The 15650-nt window shown below is 50.5% G+C and overlaps 1 protein-coding gene across 1 annotated transcript; it reads left to right on the forward strand.

Moving 5' to 3' along the window:
• The first annotated feature begins 1578 nt into the window (after window positions 1–1578).
• Window positions 1579–13773, forward strand: LOC126043104 (microsomal triglyceride transfer protein-like). Its single transcript, XM_049811030.1, has 18 exons — window positions 1579–1645; window positions 2809–2990; window positions 3198–3341; window positions 3847–3954; window positions 4619–4735; window positions 6389–6528; window positions 6798–6951; window positions 7645–7802; window positions 8390–8555; window positions 9000–9107; window positions 9239–9451; window positions 9583–9797; window positions 10426–10523; window positions 11636–11757; window positions 12198–12425; window positions 12757–12881; window positions 13171–13341; window positions 13629–13773. The coding sequence occupies exons 1-18, from the start codon at window positions 1579–1581 to the stop codon at window positions 13771–13773; spliced, it is 2661 nt and encodes an 886-aa protein (XP_049666987.1).
• The last annotated feature ends 1877 nt before the right edge of the window (window positions 13774–15650 follow it).

A 15650-nucleotide genomic window follows, 5' to 3' on the forward strand; every position in this document is an offset into this window, starting at 1 on the left:
GCAGCCAAGTCTAAATAAGCAAACCTGCCAAAGTTCAGTGTGAGTTTGAAGCCTCCTTACCAGCAGGGTCTTTTTCACAAGCTGTTTCTGTTTGCCTTTCCTCTCCAGGTAGTATGTTTAGCTGCAACCAGCAAACACCCTGGCACCTTACTTTTGGGACTTAGACCCTCAACAACCTCTTTACTTTTTGAAATATCTCATTTTTTTTCTCCCCACCCTGGCTAAAGAGCTAAAGCTTTCTGTGTTCAGCAGGACTTCCATCCATCCCCAGTGTGCTTTGCTCTCTCAGAGCACGCTGGCAGAGCAGAAGTGCCCCAAGGTCCATGCATCCCAGGAGAAGCTGATGCAAGCAGACCCTCCCAACTAATGGTGTCACACCCCATGGGTACATCTTGAGCAGCCAACTCAAGGATAGCCCTAATGGTTGGCACTCAAAAGGAAACTGTTGAATGAAGACCAGCAAGTAAGACAATAATAAGGAGAAGAAAATGCTTCAATCTAAATATGGGATATTTGTCCATAAAGACCATCAGAGGACCAAGTAGAGACACCACGTATGGGAAACCTATAGCTGGACTTTCCCCAGGTAGCTCACAGCTGGGTCTGCCCTGCTTTTCAGGTCCAAGTAGCAGCCCAAAAGCCCAGTGGTGACACAGAGCTGGAAGATATGCCCTTGAAAATGCCATAACACCAAACCCATTGGGTTTTCGTCCCACCACAACATGCAGATTGCTTCTATAATGACATTACTGCCTCTCAGATCCCTGTGCAAGAAGGGGGTGATGTGCCCCGCTCTTTTTGGCAAAAAGACTTCACAGCACCCTAAGCCACTCCATCCCCACCTCATAGGGACTTTGGCCCTTTCCAGTCTGTGGTGTCTTTAGGAACCAATTAAACTCAGCAATCAGAAAGTTCATTCATAGAAAAAAAATAAATGCACGGTTGACGGGCCAAGGGGTTAGCAGGCTGTGTGGAAGAGGACCAGCAAAGCACCCCTCTCCTAAACCCCTTCCCATGCTGTTTTGAGGGGGGGGGGGGGTAATTTTGTTCATAGTCCGACCCATTGGCGGGCTCTTCCCCATCCCCCTCCAGCCTGGCCCTTTAAGTAACTTGAGCCTCCAGGCTGCAAATCCCAGTCTCTAACTAAAAGTTTGGAAAAGCAGTTTTCCTCCTTCCCCCTTCTGGGTCTTGTCTTTTAAAAGCAACCATTTCTCCCCCTTTCCCTTCTGGTGGGAAGAGATGGTTCACCAAGAGACAGAGCAACTTTCTGAGCATCCCCCTCCCACATCAAGGCAAATTGGTAATTTCCCCACCCCATAATGGTTCTGGCAGCTCTTTTTTGCAGCTTTCCTCCCCTCCCACTGGTCTTTGGCAAACCTCAGCTGATTTCCAAACCCTCTGTGGCTGCTGGGGGTTGGTGCAAAGGTTTAATTATTTGCTTTTCCTTGGATGTGTAAGGCGGGGATAGGGAGGTTGGGCCCCACCGCCTGACGCTGCAAATCTTGCCCACTTTTGTTGTATAGTCCCTCTCCCACCCCCCTTCCTTCCCCATCTCCCGCCCAGCTCCCAGAGCCCACCATGAATCCGCAGGCGGTTTTGGGATACATTTGCCTGCTTTGCTTTTCCTTCGTGAGCCCAGCAAAAGGTAAGAGACTTTGGGCTGCTTTGGGTCCAGGGATACGATGGGGTCTGGATACCCCAAGAGGTGGGATGCTCATCCTGGTGCACAAAGAGCCTCCCTGGGCTCGCCGTAACACAATATCTCCCCAGTCTCCGGCTGGGGAAGGAAGAGTTATTGCCACAACTGCAAACTGAGCATCTCCCGAGGTGGGGAAATTTTTGGGGACCATGGAAGTCCTCCCTGGGGGGGTAAGGAAAACCAGAGAGCTGGAGCTTTTTAAACTGCACACAGTGCAGAAATATAGAAACTCTTCAGGCTGACTCATGGAGGAAGCCCCAGGGAGTGAGCTGGATTTCCATCGATTCCTTTCATTTGTCATTATAACAAAACTAGCAAAACTACAAAACATTTCAGAAGCCCAGCAAGTGCATCAGAGTTGCAAGAGAATTTCAAATGACTTTTGAAAATAGATTAGGCTGGTTATGTCACGGCAAAGGCAACCCTCCCCCCTACAATCCTATTTGTATATGAACAAAAGAAGGGATTCCAAATAATTCTAGATAAATGAGATTAAAGCAAGGAGTTTTCATCCTAAGCTGCCCCATCAACTTCATTTTGCCCCGTCACAAAGTCAGTGATTTAATTAAGAATTGGCAGTTCAGATGGGAAACACACAATATGAAGAATATGACCTCTCTTCTCCCCTAAATAAAAATGCTAGCATTGCCCCAGTTAATGCACAATGCTGAAAAGACACTTCAGAGACATCCCTCCTGTCTGCGGGCATGCTCAGGAAACTTTGCTTCAGGACTAAAGTGCGTTTCTCTGGTAGTTTCGAAAAGTCCTGAAGTTCCGAGAGAGGACTCCCCCACCCCACGCCCCCAGCCATCATTTCTAAGGCAGGACTGAAAACGCAAGCAGGAAGCAGTTGTCACCCCGAGAACACCCAAATATCCAAACCGCAGGCACAAATAATTTCCTGTGAAAACCTTCCCATGTTCTCCCCCAAACATGTCAGTTATACCTGCTGCTTGGCGTAAAAATGACACTTCCAGGAGGCAAAGTGATGCAGGTCACAAGCATCCCTGTGGGTCCAGGTCCTCCCTAGGGTGGAGGATGCTGGCTGCAGCAAGCAGAGGGACTGAGGTCTTTGACCACGTACCTTCCACATTTGCATCTTTCCTTAGGGGATTTGCAGCCGCTTTCTTTCCAGCCTGAGACCTTGTATCAGTACCGCTATTCCCTGGATCTCCAGCTGGACCACGTGTCCACGCCGTCCCCGCGGGGAGCCTGGCTGCGGGCTGAGGCATTGGTCCAGCTGCAACGTCTCTGGAGGGACCCCGGTGGGGAAGAGCTGCTCCAGGTGCAGGTGAGTGAGATGGTAAATCCGTTGCAGCCAGGTACTCCTGGGAGCAGTGATGCCATCTTTCCTTACCCCCTTCACTTTCTAGTCCAAGCCACCTGAAAAAAAAAAATACCTCTGTGACCAAGAGACCATCGCCTGCAGGTAAAATGCCCAGCAGCTTTAGAGCAGATGAGTTCGGTCACTGCTTTCTGCCATCTTCTGCTGTCATAGATCCGCGACCTGAAAGCCCAACAGGAGCCAGAAGAGGAGAGGAGACAGGACGGCACTGGAGGTGCCCCTGCAGAGATTGCACTGAGCCAGGAGGCATGGGCAGAGCTCCAGCAGCCGGTGTTCATCTCCTGGAGCGGCGGGAAGGTCAGCTGGACATCTCCTGGGCTTGCTTATGCCCTCTGCAGAGCACTCCTGCCCGCATCCCAAATTTTCCCAGCTACAAAGCCCGTACAAACTCCTGCTCCACCTCTGATTTCATACCAGAACACAAGGAACTGGAGAGGGTGGCAAATGCAGCTCTTCCAGTGTGACCCTAGATGCAGCCCCATCCTCCAAAGGGGCTGAAGGCTTGGCTGGAGCTGCAGCATCCTGTGTGAAAAGGGCCTCGGTCCTTACTGTGGGATGTGAGCTCCTTTCTGACCTTCTCCTCTAAGGCTTGGGAAAACCATCACGGGGAATAAAAGGGAAAATTTGCAAGCGTGGATCCACAAAGCCCGTGCCATTGAGGGTTAGAGTCCTCCTTGTGAAAAATCTTTGGGTATCTACAGGGTGTTGCTTAGGTTGCAGGGGAGATGCCTTTCAGCAGGGAAGGCAGCAGAGAGCCCGCAGAGTCAACCCCGCAGGCAGACATCACCTCTTGCCCTCCCAGGTCAAAGCCTTCTACGGGGACGAAGCAGAAAGCATCCTGATCTCAAACCTGAAGCGAGGCGTCGTCAGTCTGCTCCAGCTCCAGCCTCACGCCGGCACCGCAGTGGAGGTAGGTGCACAGCTGGGGCCAGATCCTGCCCAAAAGCCAGGGACCGTGCTGCAGCAGGAGAGCCGTCCCCAAAGCACAGTCAGCCCAGGTGCTTTGGCAGAGGAAGCAAAATTCAGGCTAAACGTCATGGGCTTTGCTGATCCAGTTGCCTTTGGGCTGTAAGCAAGGATGACTGTTGGAAAGACAGAAGGGGTTTATGAACAGCAACTAAAAAAAAAGAAAAATCTGTAAATGATTTTCAGGAATGGGCACACTGACAAAATCGTCATCTTTCCCTGGGCAGCGGGAAAAGTGGAGGAAAAAAAAAAAAAATCTACAGGGGTTTCTACCAAGTGGGATTCACTTCACTCAACCTAGCAGGGAAATCTCTCCCTCCTGAGCAAAGCTGATGCTGGACTCGCCCCTGTGAACAACATGAAATATCCTCAAAATCCAAAATGCAGGCACAAAGATGCTGCTGCTGGTGTTAGCCTGAATTTGCAAAAGCAAATTTCCTGCCCTTGGAGCTATCTAACACCTCCAAAGATGGCCCGCTTTCTAGCTTTTTGATTATTTTTCTATTTATTAGTTTGTTCTTTGTGTCTGTCCTTGACACAGATCATTTTATTCAGGCTCGTTCAAAGCCGATCACCCTTACCCATGGTCACTTACATTTGCGTTTCAGGAGGACGTCTCGGGGAGCTGCGAAGTCACGTATGCCGTGTCCAACCATTCCATCACAAAGACGAAAGATCTCCTCAGCTGCGCAAAGCCACACTCTGGATTCGCCTCCGTAAACAAAGCAAGTCCATTGCTCTCGCGGTGGTGGGCTCAACTTATGTCAAGTACATCAGGGCTGTCCCCAGAATCTTCCTGCAGGTGGGTTTTGAGTCCCACTTCCAGCTGGCTTCAGCCTTCTGCACCAGCCTGGGATGGGACTCTAGCTCTTAGACCCATACCCCAAGCGGGATGCACCAACATACCTCAGGAGGAACGTATTGTTTCAAGGTGGGTAGGAGCACAAAAGATGTCCTGGGTCATCCCATCCCCATCCTTGTTATCACTTCTGACCCGTCAGCTAATCCTGCTTGGGAAAGTGGAGATACAGAAATGTTTTCTGGACCTCAGACTCATTGGATTGGGGATTAGATTGACAGGGGACAGGACCAAAGACCACTGCTTGTTTTGTTTAAAGCAATAGCCCGCATTCAGCCCTGACATAAATAGATGAAACTCTGCAGGTCTTAATGCAGTTATATCTGCCATGGTTAAAGCTGATGAGTTTAAAAAAAAAAATATATATTGTACTGAATTCAATATAAAAATGGACATCACTGCACAGAGAGCCCAGAGGCTTCGGCAGGGGTCTCCACACCTGGCAGTCAAACTCTGAGTGTTCATATAATAAAAGCTTTCAGGGGTATGAATCATGGGAAACTTACCCAGGCAAGTAACAAAACCTGCACAGCACATGTTTTTGGAAATAGGGGTTTCCCACAAGCCTGCCTTCTGGATTGAGGCAGTTCTCTGGACCTTGCCTGTATCCATAACCGTGACAGCAAAATAACAATGCTGCCCTGCTCTATAAAAGGCAAAGCCTGTGGATAAGAAAATTTCTATTAAGATAGTGATGTTATTACTGCTAATGCCATTTGCTGTCAAAAACCACCACTTGCACATAGTTCACCTCCTCCCCTTCCCCAAGACCTGCCACGTGCAAGCCCAGCTGCTCCGATAACATCTCCCGGTGTGACCAGCGCTCCCCTCTCCGCAGCTGGGGAACGAGGCAGAGGTGAAGTCCAGCAAGTGCGTCATTTCTTTCGGAAGGAAAAAAAAAAATCCAGAGAGCTTCCCCAAGGTCACCATGTAGCGAGGAAGCCGAGCATTTTTTTGGCATAAGCTCGGTGGAAATTGCTGTTGCTTAGTTTTCTCTTTCGCTCAAAGAATGTCCTTGCTGATGCTCGTCAGGATGAGGTGGGTTTTGGCATTGAGGGCCATACCTCTTCCCACGCCGGGCAGCTACGGAGCTAGCACTGTCAAATGGACCTGAAGGAAGGGCAAGGCTTTGGGAGGCATTTATTTCCAGTTTGCAGTCTCCAGGCATCACCCATGCCAGGCAGAAGCATTCCCTGCTCCCCTTTCCTTCTGTGGCTGAGCCAAGGTGACACCACCTTGTAATGAAAGAGAAAGTCTGCCCAGTGTCACCAGTCCATCTCCCCACAGCAGCCACCGGCAAGAGCATCCCCTCGCTGTGGTCCTCACCCGGCGCTGCCTTCTCCATCTGGGAAGAGGTTGGGCTTTTCCAGATTTTCCTTTCCTACATTTTGCAAGCGAAGCGGATGACACTGTGGTCTGGAAAGCTCTTTTGCTGCTAATAGAGAGGAGACAAATCACCTGGGGAGAGGGGAAGAGAGAAAAGGTTGCATTTTTTTCTCCTTTCTTTTCCTTTTTCAAGATTTTTGGAGTTGAGTGGCAGCCCACCAGCAAAAGCCAGTACATGGTGAAGGACGACCTCCTCCAGTCGGTGCTGGCAGAGGAAACCCACGTGGTGTCTCCAGCCCTGAGGTCCACCACCGGCATCAAAATCAGCTCAAGGTGAGTGATGTCCCCACATACCACTGCCCGAATTGGGCAGCCTGGCATGGGATGAAGGTGCATCTGTTGGAGTTCTGGCACAGCCTGGTGCAGGCAGCAAGGACAGGGTCCAGCAGCTGGGCATGGCACGGAGGGAACACCAGACACCTTTTGACAGCTTCCCCCCCGCATCTGCTCCTTCTCCAAACCTGTATGAACCCAACCAGCCTCTGAGCCACAGCGGTTGTAAATAATGAAGCGCTTCCCAATGACTTCTTCTCCCTCCACAGGCAGCAGCTCCAGCTAGTGTCTCCTCCGATGCCCGGCCCAGCAGTCGTGGCCGGCCAAAGCCTTGAGGACGCGCTGGCTGGCATGGAGGGACGGCACCAGCCCCTGGGCATGGCCAGCCTGCCCTTCAGGAGGGTCTGCACCCACTGCCAGTCGGTCAGTGATGCTACCCACCCCCAAAATTCACCCCATGTTCTCCCCCAAGCTGGGCACCTGGGTGGGCAGAAGAAGGCTGTAGGATTTGGGGTTAAACCACAATGGTGCATTTGGAGGGGCCGGTTACCGCTGTCGAGGCAGGATGTGGCCCCAGGAGCGCTGTAGAGCAGCAGCCTGCCTTATTACCTCTCTTAAATAGTGCCTAATGTTGCTACCCATGGTGGAAAGACCCTTCTGTCCCTCCAGACATAGCTGCGTTTCTGTGACGGGAGAAGCAACCTGGTCCACGGCTGGCACATCCAGTTGGGTTAAACTCATCACAGGTCTGAGGTCAGGAAACATTTCCACCGCAGGTCAGGCTAGCAAGGACAAAGGAAGGGTTATTTCTGCCTCCTCAAGTCCTCCAGGCTTTTCACCTAGGAAATCTGGACTTGCCATGACTTTCAGGCACCAGCGATGCTCACAGTTTCTCCTGCTCTTTTCCTGGGACATACCACAAATTGGGCCATTTGGGCTTCAGCACAAGTCCTCAGCAGTGGGGGTGGGAGGCTGTAGTAGGTGCCTGCAGGCAACTGTGCGACCCCCATGGGCTCCTCCCACTCCTAAATATTTCCCGAGTATAAACATAATCCCATGATCCAGGATTAGGTGTAAAAGAGGCTAAATTCCCCCTAACAAACCTTATCTTTGCAGCTGAGAGCCTACCTGAAGGCTTTTGACAGCCAGAGAGTCAAAACGGACACCTCCAAGGTGGCGACCACACGGCAGTTCCTGAGGTTCATCCAGATGCTGCGCAGCGCCAAGAAGAGAGATGTTCTGCAGCTGCTGAGGAAAGCGCCCGAGGAGATGCTGTGAGACTCCCAGGAGCTATCTTGCCAAAATTGGCTTTCTGTGCATGTAAAGCCCTGGCACATAGGGTCATTCCTGGCCCTGGCAGCTAGGGTCTTTTGGTGCTAGTCCATACACCGTACCTGGTCTAGGCAGCTGTCCTGGCTGTCCTCACTAGTGCAAACATACACTGTTTTTCCTTAATGCCTGTTCTGTACAAACACTGCATGGCTTTTTTTTTTTTTTTTTTTTTTTTTTTTCTGGAATTGGAGCAGAGCAAATGCTCCAGCAAGGCTTTCTGCAAATATCATTGGAGGTCTGTTATTTACAGACCACCCACCCATGGCCATAGCATCCATCCCTTGTCAGTGTGGGCACTGGGGCCGGGCTCCTCTCTGCAGTGAAATACTTAGACATAGGTGAGTTTGGAGCAATAGCCAACCTTCTAGGGTTTTTTTTTAACCCATAAACTGAAGCTCCTGTGAGTTTCAAAGTAAGAGGAAAGCATGGAGAAGAAAAAGGGGGATGAGGAACTGCACAGGGTACCTTATTTCTTCTCCAGGTCTACCAGTGAGTCATGCCACTGATTACCTCCCTCTTCTTGCTCCAGCCCTTTCGTTGTGGAGACAGCAGTGGCTGCACAGTCAGCGGCATCCTTGGCTGCTCTCTCGGACTTTCTGGATTTCAGCAAGGAGTCCAAATCCCTGCTGGAGAAGTTTCTCTATGCAGCAGCCTTCTCTCCCCGGCCTTCAGGAGAGCTTCTCCACCTGGTGTTAGTAAGTACAGACATTTCTCTCCCTCCCTGAGTCCCGGATAGGTCCTCACCCCATTTCAGCCAGGAGGGAACAGCAAGCGTATTTTCCTGGAAAAGGAAATTAGTTTCTGTAGAAATATATCTTCCCGCTTATGGGATTATTTTATGTGCTTTTAATGGGACACCAGCGATGGGAGTAGATGCTCCTCTGAGGAAAAGCATTCAGCAGCAAGTGCTTTATGTCAGTGCATTACAGATAATAAAAGCTTAATTAAAAGCCACTGTGAAAAATCAGCATTTTATCCAATTAAACCATGCATTGTCTCCTTCAAGACAGGCAAGAACTAGTTTTTCCTTACTTTTTTGGTAAACACTTTGAGATAATAGGTAAAGCATACCCTCCTCTGCCTTTTTCCCCATTTTTGTTTTTCTCCCCATTTCCTAATACCCCTCTCCCGGTGCCTAGGACAAGCTGGATGGGAAGCAGCTGGCCCCCGAGGTCCAGGAGACAGGGATAGTTGCCGTGGGCTCTCTGGTCGGCAAGCTATGCCGGCAGAAGCTGTGTGGGCTGCAGGTGGGTTCTCTGCAAACCTCCATGCTTCGCTTTTTCAGACCCCCCGCCATCCCACCTCCGGGAATGCCCAAAACGTCACCTGTCCCTCCCCTCATTCTCCTTCTCTTCTGCCCTCCTGCAACCCCGAGCAGGAGGTGGAGCGTGGGGTGAAAACCATCCTCGCAGGGCTAGGAGATGCCAAGGAGGAGTCCGAGGTGGTCATTTACCTGCTGGCCTTGGGGAACGCAGCGCTCCCCAAAACCATCCCCACTCTCCTTGACCACGCCGAGGAGGGTCCCACCGCCATCACCACCGCAGCCATATCTGCCCTGCAGCAATTCCCTGCTCGGCACATCTCCAGCAAGGTACGATACGAAGCTGCCAAGGCTTGGTGCTCCTCTTCCCATTCAAAGCCAAGCCACTGGGGTGCAAACAGAGCCACCGTTTGCACGTCACCACCCTAAACAGCACCATTTTAACTGGCCTCTCGCACCAGGTGAAGCGAGCAATGAGGAGGATTTTCCATGAGAAGAGGAAGAACTATGAAAAAACGTGTCGCCTGGCCGCTGCAGAAATCCTCCTAGATAACGAGCCCTCACCCATGGATGTCATTAACATCCTCCTGGCTGCCAAGGAGCTGGAGACAGAGACGGCAACGTTTCTGCTGCTGAAAGTCCAGAACAGCCTGCGTGCTGACCACCACCCAGCAAGGTGGGTCTGGAGGGGAAGGTTGCTTTTTTCCCCCCCTAGCTCTACATCGCTATTTTTTCCTCCTCCACACTCCAGCTGTGGCTTTTGACCCAAAATGCCTTTAAAGCTGGATAAGCACGCATGCTAGCATCACTTTTTGGAGCTGCCTGGAAATTCCCTGCTGCAGGAGGAAGAAAACAGCAGGGCTGCTAATGTAGATGACACCCAGCCAGCCAAAACCTGGCATCCCTCCTCATCCTGCCCCGTGGCAGCAGGATCCAGGCTCGTGGCTTCGGCAGAGTCCTTGGAGGCCAAAGCTCTGCCTCGCAGGGCAGTGCACAATTTGTAACGGCATTAATCTCCCTATCTGCACAAAACGAACCGAGCATTAACATTTTTTCAGAGCTAAGCAAAAGCTGCACAAAAATATCTGACTGGTTTATCCTAATAAACCAGAGGAGAGGAAAATTCCAGGGTAGCCCATGTCTGCTCATTGTCTTTTTGCTCACACTTCTCTGAGCAGTCAGCAACCAAGAGAAATACTTTGGAAAGCTATATTCCCTTCTTTGTGCAGCCTTCTGTAATGGCCACTGACATTTTTCCTTCCTTTTCTCCCAGTGCTGACATACCCTTTCCCTCTTGCTTCTAGGAAGGTAATGAAAGACATCATGGGAGACCCACAGATAAATAATTACAACTTCTTCTCGAAAGCCGGCATCTCCTCTTCTTTCTCAGGACCTCTGACAGGTGACACCACAGAGAACACTGATCCCATCGTCCCCTCAAACGGCTAAAGGAGGAACTGGTAGGGAAAGGCAGCTTTCAGAAGAGGCCTCAGCTTTATAGAAATGCCCCAAAATCTCAGTGTGATGTTTCTGAGCATGTGCCCCTGCACCAGCTGAGGCTGGCTAGTTGCCATCACCTGAGATATAGATAGATATATATATACACACACACACCCCTTTCTCTGACACCCCTACAGCAGAAGGGCTGGGCTGTGCCACATACTTTTCCAAAATTCTGCTAATTTGAGAGGAACTTCAGCTGGAGATGAAACTAATGGTGCATTATAGGTGGGAGTTTCTATGATTTTCCTGATAAGTCAAGGTATTTAGCTCCAGTCCTCAGCTCCTTAGGTATTTTTAATAAGCTCTTCAAAGAGGAGAATCCTTGTACTGAGATAAAAATCACCAAACATCAGAGACACTGCAACATTCCACACTTGCTAAATATCTGCTTAAATCTTCGCCCCTCAGCTCTCATTTCTGTCCCTCTTCAAATTAGCTCAGCCTAGCCTTGTAGGAGGTAGGTGAAGGCAAAAATAGCCAACACCTGGGAGAAAAACATTGCAATGCTAAATCCTTTGATTGTTGCAAGAATGGAAGGAGATGGTGCAGAGAAGCTTTGCCCTCTGAATCATTTAGCTTTATCAGATATTTAACAGTTAACATAGGAGATCTGTGCATGTCAGCCACCCTGACCATAGATGGGACAGCTCTACAGGACTAACCACACAATCTATTGAGGAGGCTTACAAATTACCAAGGAGCTCTCAAGATGCTGCTTTCAGATGTACCCAGTGACCTCCCAATTCCTGCAATCAATCCGGATCAGGTCTTCTAAGAAAGCACCCTATCCTGCTGAGTGCTGACTTAGCAGCACTGGGCACAGGGGATGTGCTTGCCAGGATCCCAGCCTTGCACATCCTACCTATGGGCTCTTTATTTTCTTGTCAGCCTTCATCTGCTGCTGCTGCTCTCAGAGCATTTATGGTTCACCACTGTTCAGTGACTCTTTCACAAAAACAGATGTGCCAGGCACTGCCCAGGGATGCTTATGGGCATGTCTCTGCCTTTCAGTCACCCAGGACCTGCTTTCCACCTTTGAGCTGGACCTGCTGTTTTTGGAGGGTGGATTCCTGAGGAAGAGCATCTCTGACTTCTCGCTGCTCAGCCATGGCCAGCGGCTTCATGCAGCTCAGGTGCGCTGCCGGGAGAGCGGCTGGGGGGCACATACATGGGTGGGGGGGATGACAGCACCAACCCAGTGCTGCCACTGCCCCATCTGTGTCCCTTCTTAATCTCCTTATGGCACTTGACCTCACCTCTGCAGTCAGTGTGCCCTGTATCAGAAATACATAAATGTATACCCCCCATCACCAATGTGAAGCCAGCCAGACCTGCTCAGGAGAAGGGAGTCCCCTGCACCCCCAAAAAACAGGGGATGTGACACCGCTTCTGCAAGGTGCTCGGGGAGAGCTTGGATGCCCCATCCAACCCACCCCATCACTGTCCTCCTGCTTCAGAGGGTCCCTACCCAAGGGTTGGACAAGTATAGCAATTGAAATAGCATTGTGGGACACAAAACGGACTCTCCAGCTTTGCTCCATGCAGTTTTCACATCTCCGCTTCTGTGTTTTAGGTCACTATTGAAGCACAAGGGATGGAGTCGATGCTGGGAGAAAACGTCTTGGAAGGGGAAGAGGAGCCAGAGCTCATGGCTGGGATGTCTGCCATCTTCTTCGACGTTCAGTTGCGGCCGATAGTCTTCTTTCGGGGATATACAGACTTAATGGCCAAGGTCCTGTTAAGCAGCGGAGAACCCACAAGTGTGGTCAAAGGGAACCTCCTGCTGATGGACCATCACCAGGTACTGGGTGGGTGGGAGGACGGGGGGTGACCTGCCTCCACACCAAATCCTAGGGAATCCCATAGCATGAGCCAGTGGATTTTAGGTACGTTACTCACTGTGGACGCAGACCTAAGAGCGAGGTGGCACTGCCAGACGTCTCTTGGAGTTGGTAGAACAGCAGGATAGCTGGCTTTGCCGTGGGACATACGAAGCTCAAGTTGCTCCCATGCGAGCCCAGCTGCGGAGTTGGGATAGGTAGTCCCAGCAGCCACAAGTCACTGCTGATATCAGCCGCTCAGCCAAGAGCAGTGCCCGGTCACAGCAAGGTCTTGCCTTCTCCATCTTCCAGGTCATTCCTCTGCAGTCTGGCCTGCAAGTGGCCGTCAAACTCCAGGGTGGGCTGGGGCTTGACATTTCGGCCGACATGGACGTGAGCATTTGGGAGCAGGAATTGAAAACGAGCATCAACACAAGGTCAGTGGGTGGGAAACTGTTTGGCTCTGGGGACCTGGAGGGCTCAGCACCCAGCGCAAGGCATGCTCCACCTTAGGCTGGCTTTCCACAGCTCCCTGCTCTTCTCCTGCTGGGTCCAGCCCTGCCTGATGGACACGTTGGGTAGGGGTCTGGGAGGCACTGGTTACACAGTCTTTTTCCACGGCCAGACCTAAAATTAAGATGCTTATGGGGCTGTTTGGTGCCAGTGCATGGTGCCCAGCACAGGGCCATTGCTCGGTGACTGGACCCACGTGTTTCCCTCTCGCAGGGGAAGTCTTGCCATCGATTTCCAGGCAGAACTAGATGCCCCTTTCCTCCAAGCCACCCTGAGAAGCCAGACAGAGGTGGAGACCTCAATCCACTTTGACACCAACCTGAGGTTTTCCAGCAGCCCGGTGCTCATGTGCCTGCAGCTGAGAGAGGAGCAGGTCCCGTACAGGTAAGCTCTGGATATGGCCAAATACTGCAGAAATATCACGACGTGTTTGACATAAAGGAGGACTTCTTGGGGAGAGGAGGGAATTAATGCCTGTACACTTGTTGAGCAGGATGGGTAGAAACCAGTAGGGAGGGGGCAAAGGACACCACAAGTTCATGGTGATGGTCTTGGCATGGCACTTCCATCCCCATCAGGAGAAGCTCTGTAGGTGAATATACTGGTCCGGGAGGAGGATGAGATCCACCACTACAGCCTCCTGACCAGCCTGCTGTCTCCTTGTCCCACAGAGAAATCTTCACAGTTTCCAAGTCTGCCGGGAGCCAGAGCAGCACCGCTCGAAAAGGCAGGCAGGGCACCGTGCCCGGGCGGGAGTTTGCCTTGCACCGGGCCAACTCCAAGGTCTGCAACCTCCTGCTGATGGCAGAAGAATAGGGGTGTCGGAGCACTTTGGGACTGGGTATCTGCCCCCTCTCCTGCCACACCCCCCAGTTTTCTGTGAACCCGACACAAGCTGTCAAGGACTCTGCCCAACTCCTCCACAACCATCTTTTAATAAGAAAAATGCTGCAATAGGGGCATCAGAAGAGACCGCGAGAGAAACTGCTGCAGGACAGCCAGAGGCACCCCTTGCTTGGGGCTGGAGGAGCCAAACCTGCGCTCCCCACCCCAAAGGCTGAGATTTCCCCTGCCTGAGCTCTTCCCCTTCGTGGGGAAGGGCTTGCTGGAAGCCAAACTGGTCTTTGTGCAAAACAGCCTTCTTTTGCGAATGAATGAGTTTCTCAGAGTCCAAGAAACCCTTCTGCAAGCCTATGCCCCAAAATGACATGTTTTCTCCCCATTTATCAAAGCAGTTAGGAGGGAGCACCTCTGCAGCCAGTAGGGAGGAGGTTCCCCACAGAGGGAGTGAATGACCCACCTTTAATGCACAGTTTTGTGGCTGCCAAATTGTCCAGGAATATGGGAAAAAATATTTCTGGAGGAGGTATGGGGGTTTTAATTTTTTTTTTTTTTTTTTTTTTTTTTTTTAATACAACCACGAAACATTCACCCCAGAATCATCCTCAGGGAGAAAGGCAGAGAAGCAAGACAAAATGCTTCATAACCTGTTGCCAATTATTCTGTTGTTTCTGGATTAATTGAAGGTGTTTGCATTTATTTGCATACGAAGGCAACTCAGCTCCCTCACAGCTCGGTGCCATCCAAGTGCTCTTGGGGGGAATTTGCACTTTGTTGCCAGGAATTTGGCTGGTGCCACATCAGGCAGCAAGGGTGAGGCCCTTAAAATACAGCTTGTATTTCAGTGGGAATCAGATTCACACTTGGAGCCAAAAAAAAAAAAAAAAAAAGAAAAGAAAAATGAGCAAGGCAGAAGAATGCAGCCCACAGAGCTTTCCCAAAAATTGGGCAAAAGAAGGCAAAGTTAAAACAGAGCAAAGGAGAGCATAGCAAATTGCGAGACCCTTCTAAAGAGCATAGACCAGCAGCCTCAATCCTCATCTTGAAACAGGGAGAACTGTCTTGAAGATGGAGCTTTAAGACGTGGAAAAAATGCTGGGGACTCACCAGCTGCTGGGGGAGGCTGGAAGGAGATGGGGGAACTAGAGCAAGAACTGGCTGGAGGAAAAAAGGAAGAGACATTGGCATCTCCAAGGCATTAAAGCATCTCATCGCAGTTCTGCGTATCCCCTTGTGACGCTGATCCTCAGTGACTGCTTCCTGCTCTAGTGTCTACACTTGACTTTTTCCTCATGTTTTCCCCTTTAAGATGGGCAGGGCTGCAAGAATCATCCCAGGTCATAGAAATTTGTAATTAAAAACCACAAGAGCACAAACATTTTAGTGTTTGCAAAGAGCGGATTAAAAAGGTGTTTTGAGATGACCAGGACTCCCAGCATGGGGTGAAGATGCTGGAGGTAGAGAAACTACTATTTTAACAGGGGTGGCACGCAGAGCTGGATCTTAAGTCAGGAATGCTCAGCTGGGGGAACAGATTATTTCAAACCGTGGGCACAAGGTGCCAAGGTGTTTGAAAAGTTCTCCGTCCTTTGGGTATGATTTTTTTAATGAGTTATTGGTGGTTCAGTCAATCCTATAGTGCAAATACAGATGCTGGTTGCCATGGAGGGCAGGAGATCATTTTTGGCTGATGTGGTCCTTTCTGGATTTGAGAACCTATCACGAGAGCTTGGACAAACATTACAAAGCTGTTACTTCAAGTATACATCCTTCAGGGTGGACATTATTTAGCCCAAACTGGAAAAGTTTAGTGGGATCACATCTCCATCCCATCCTCCTCCTCCTTTTTATAG

This window comes from Accipiter gentilis, chromosome 9 (genome assembly GCF_929443795.1).
Source record: "Accipiter gentilis chromosome 9, bAccGen1.1, whole genome shotgun sequence".
NCBI lineage: Eukaryota > Metazoa > Chordata > Aves > Accipitriformes > Accipitridae > Astur > Astur gentilis.

Bases quoted from the DNA above. Each gene is read 5' to 3' on its own strand.
- LOC126043104 (XM_049811030.1), top strand. From the start codon at position 1,579: ATGAATCCGCAGGCGGTTTTGGGATACATTTGCCTGCTTTGCTTTTCC. The intron at 3,342-3,846 runs GTCAGCTGGACA...TTGCCCTCCCAG, and splicing joins TCTCCTGGAGCGGCGGGAAG to GTCAAAGCCTTCTACGGGGA. The intron at 11,758-12,197 runs GTGCGCTGCCGG...TCTGTGTTTTAG, and splicing joins AGCGGCTTCATGCAGCTCAG to GTCACTATTGAAGCACAAGG.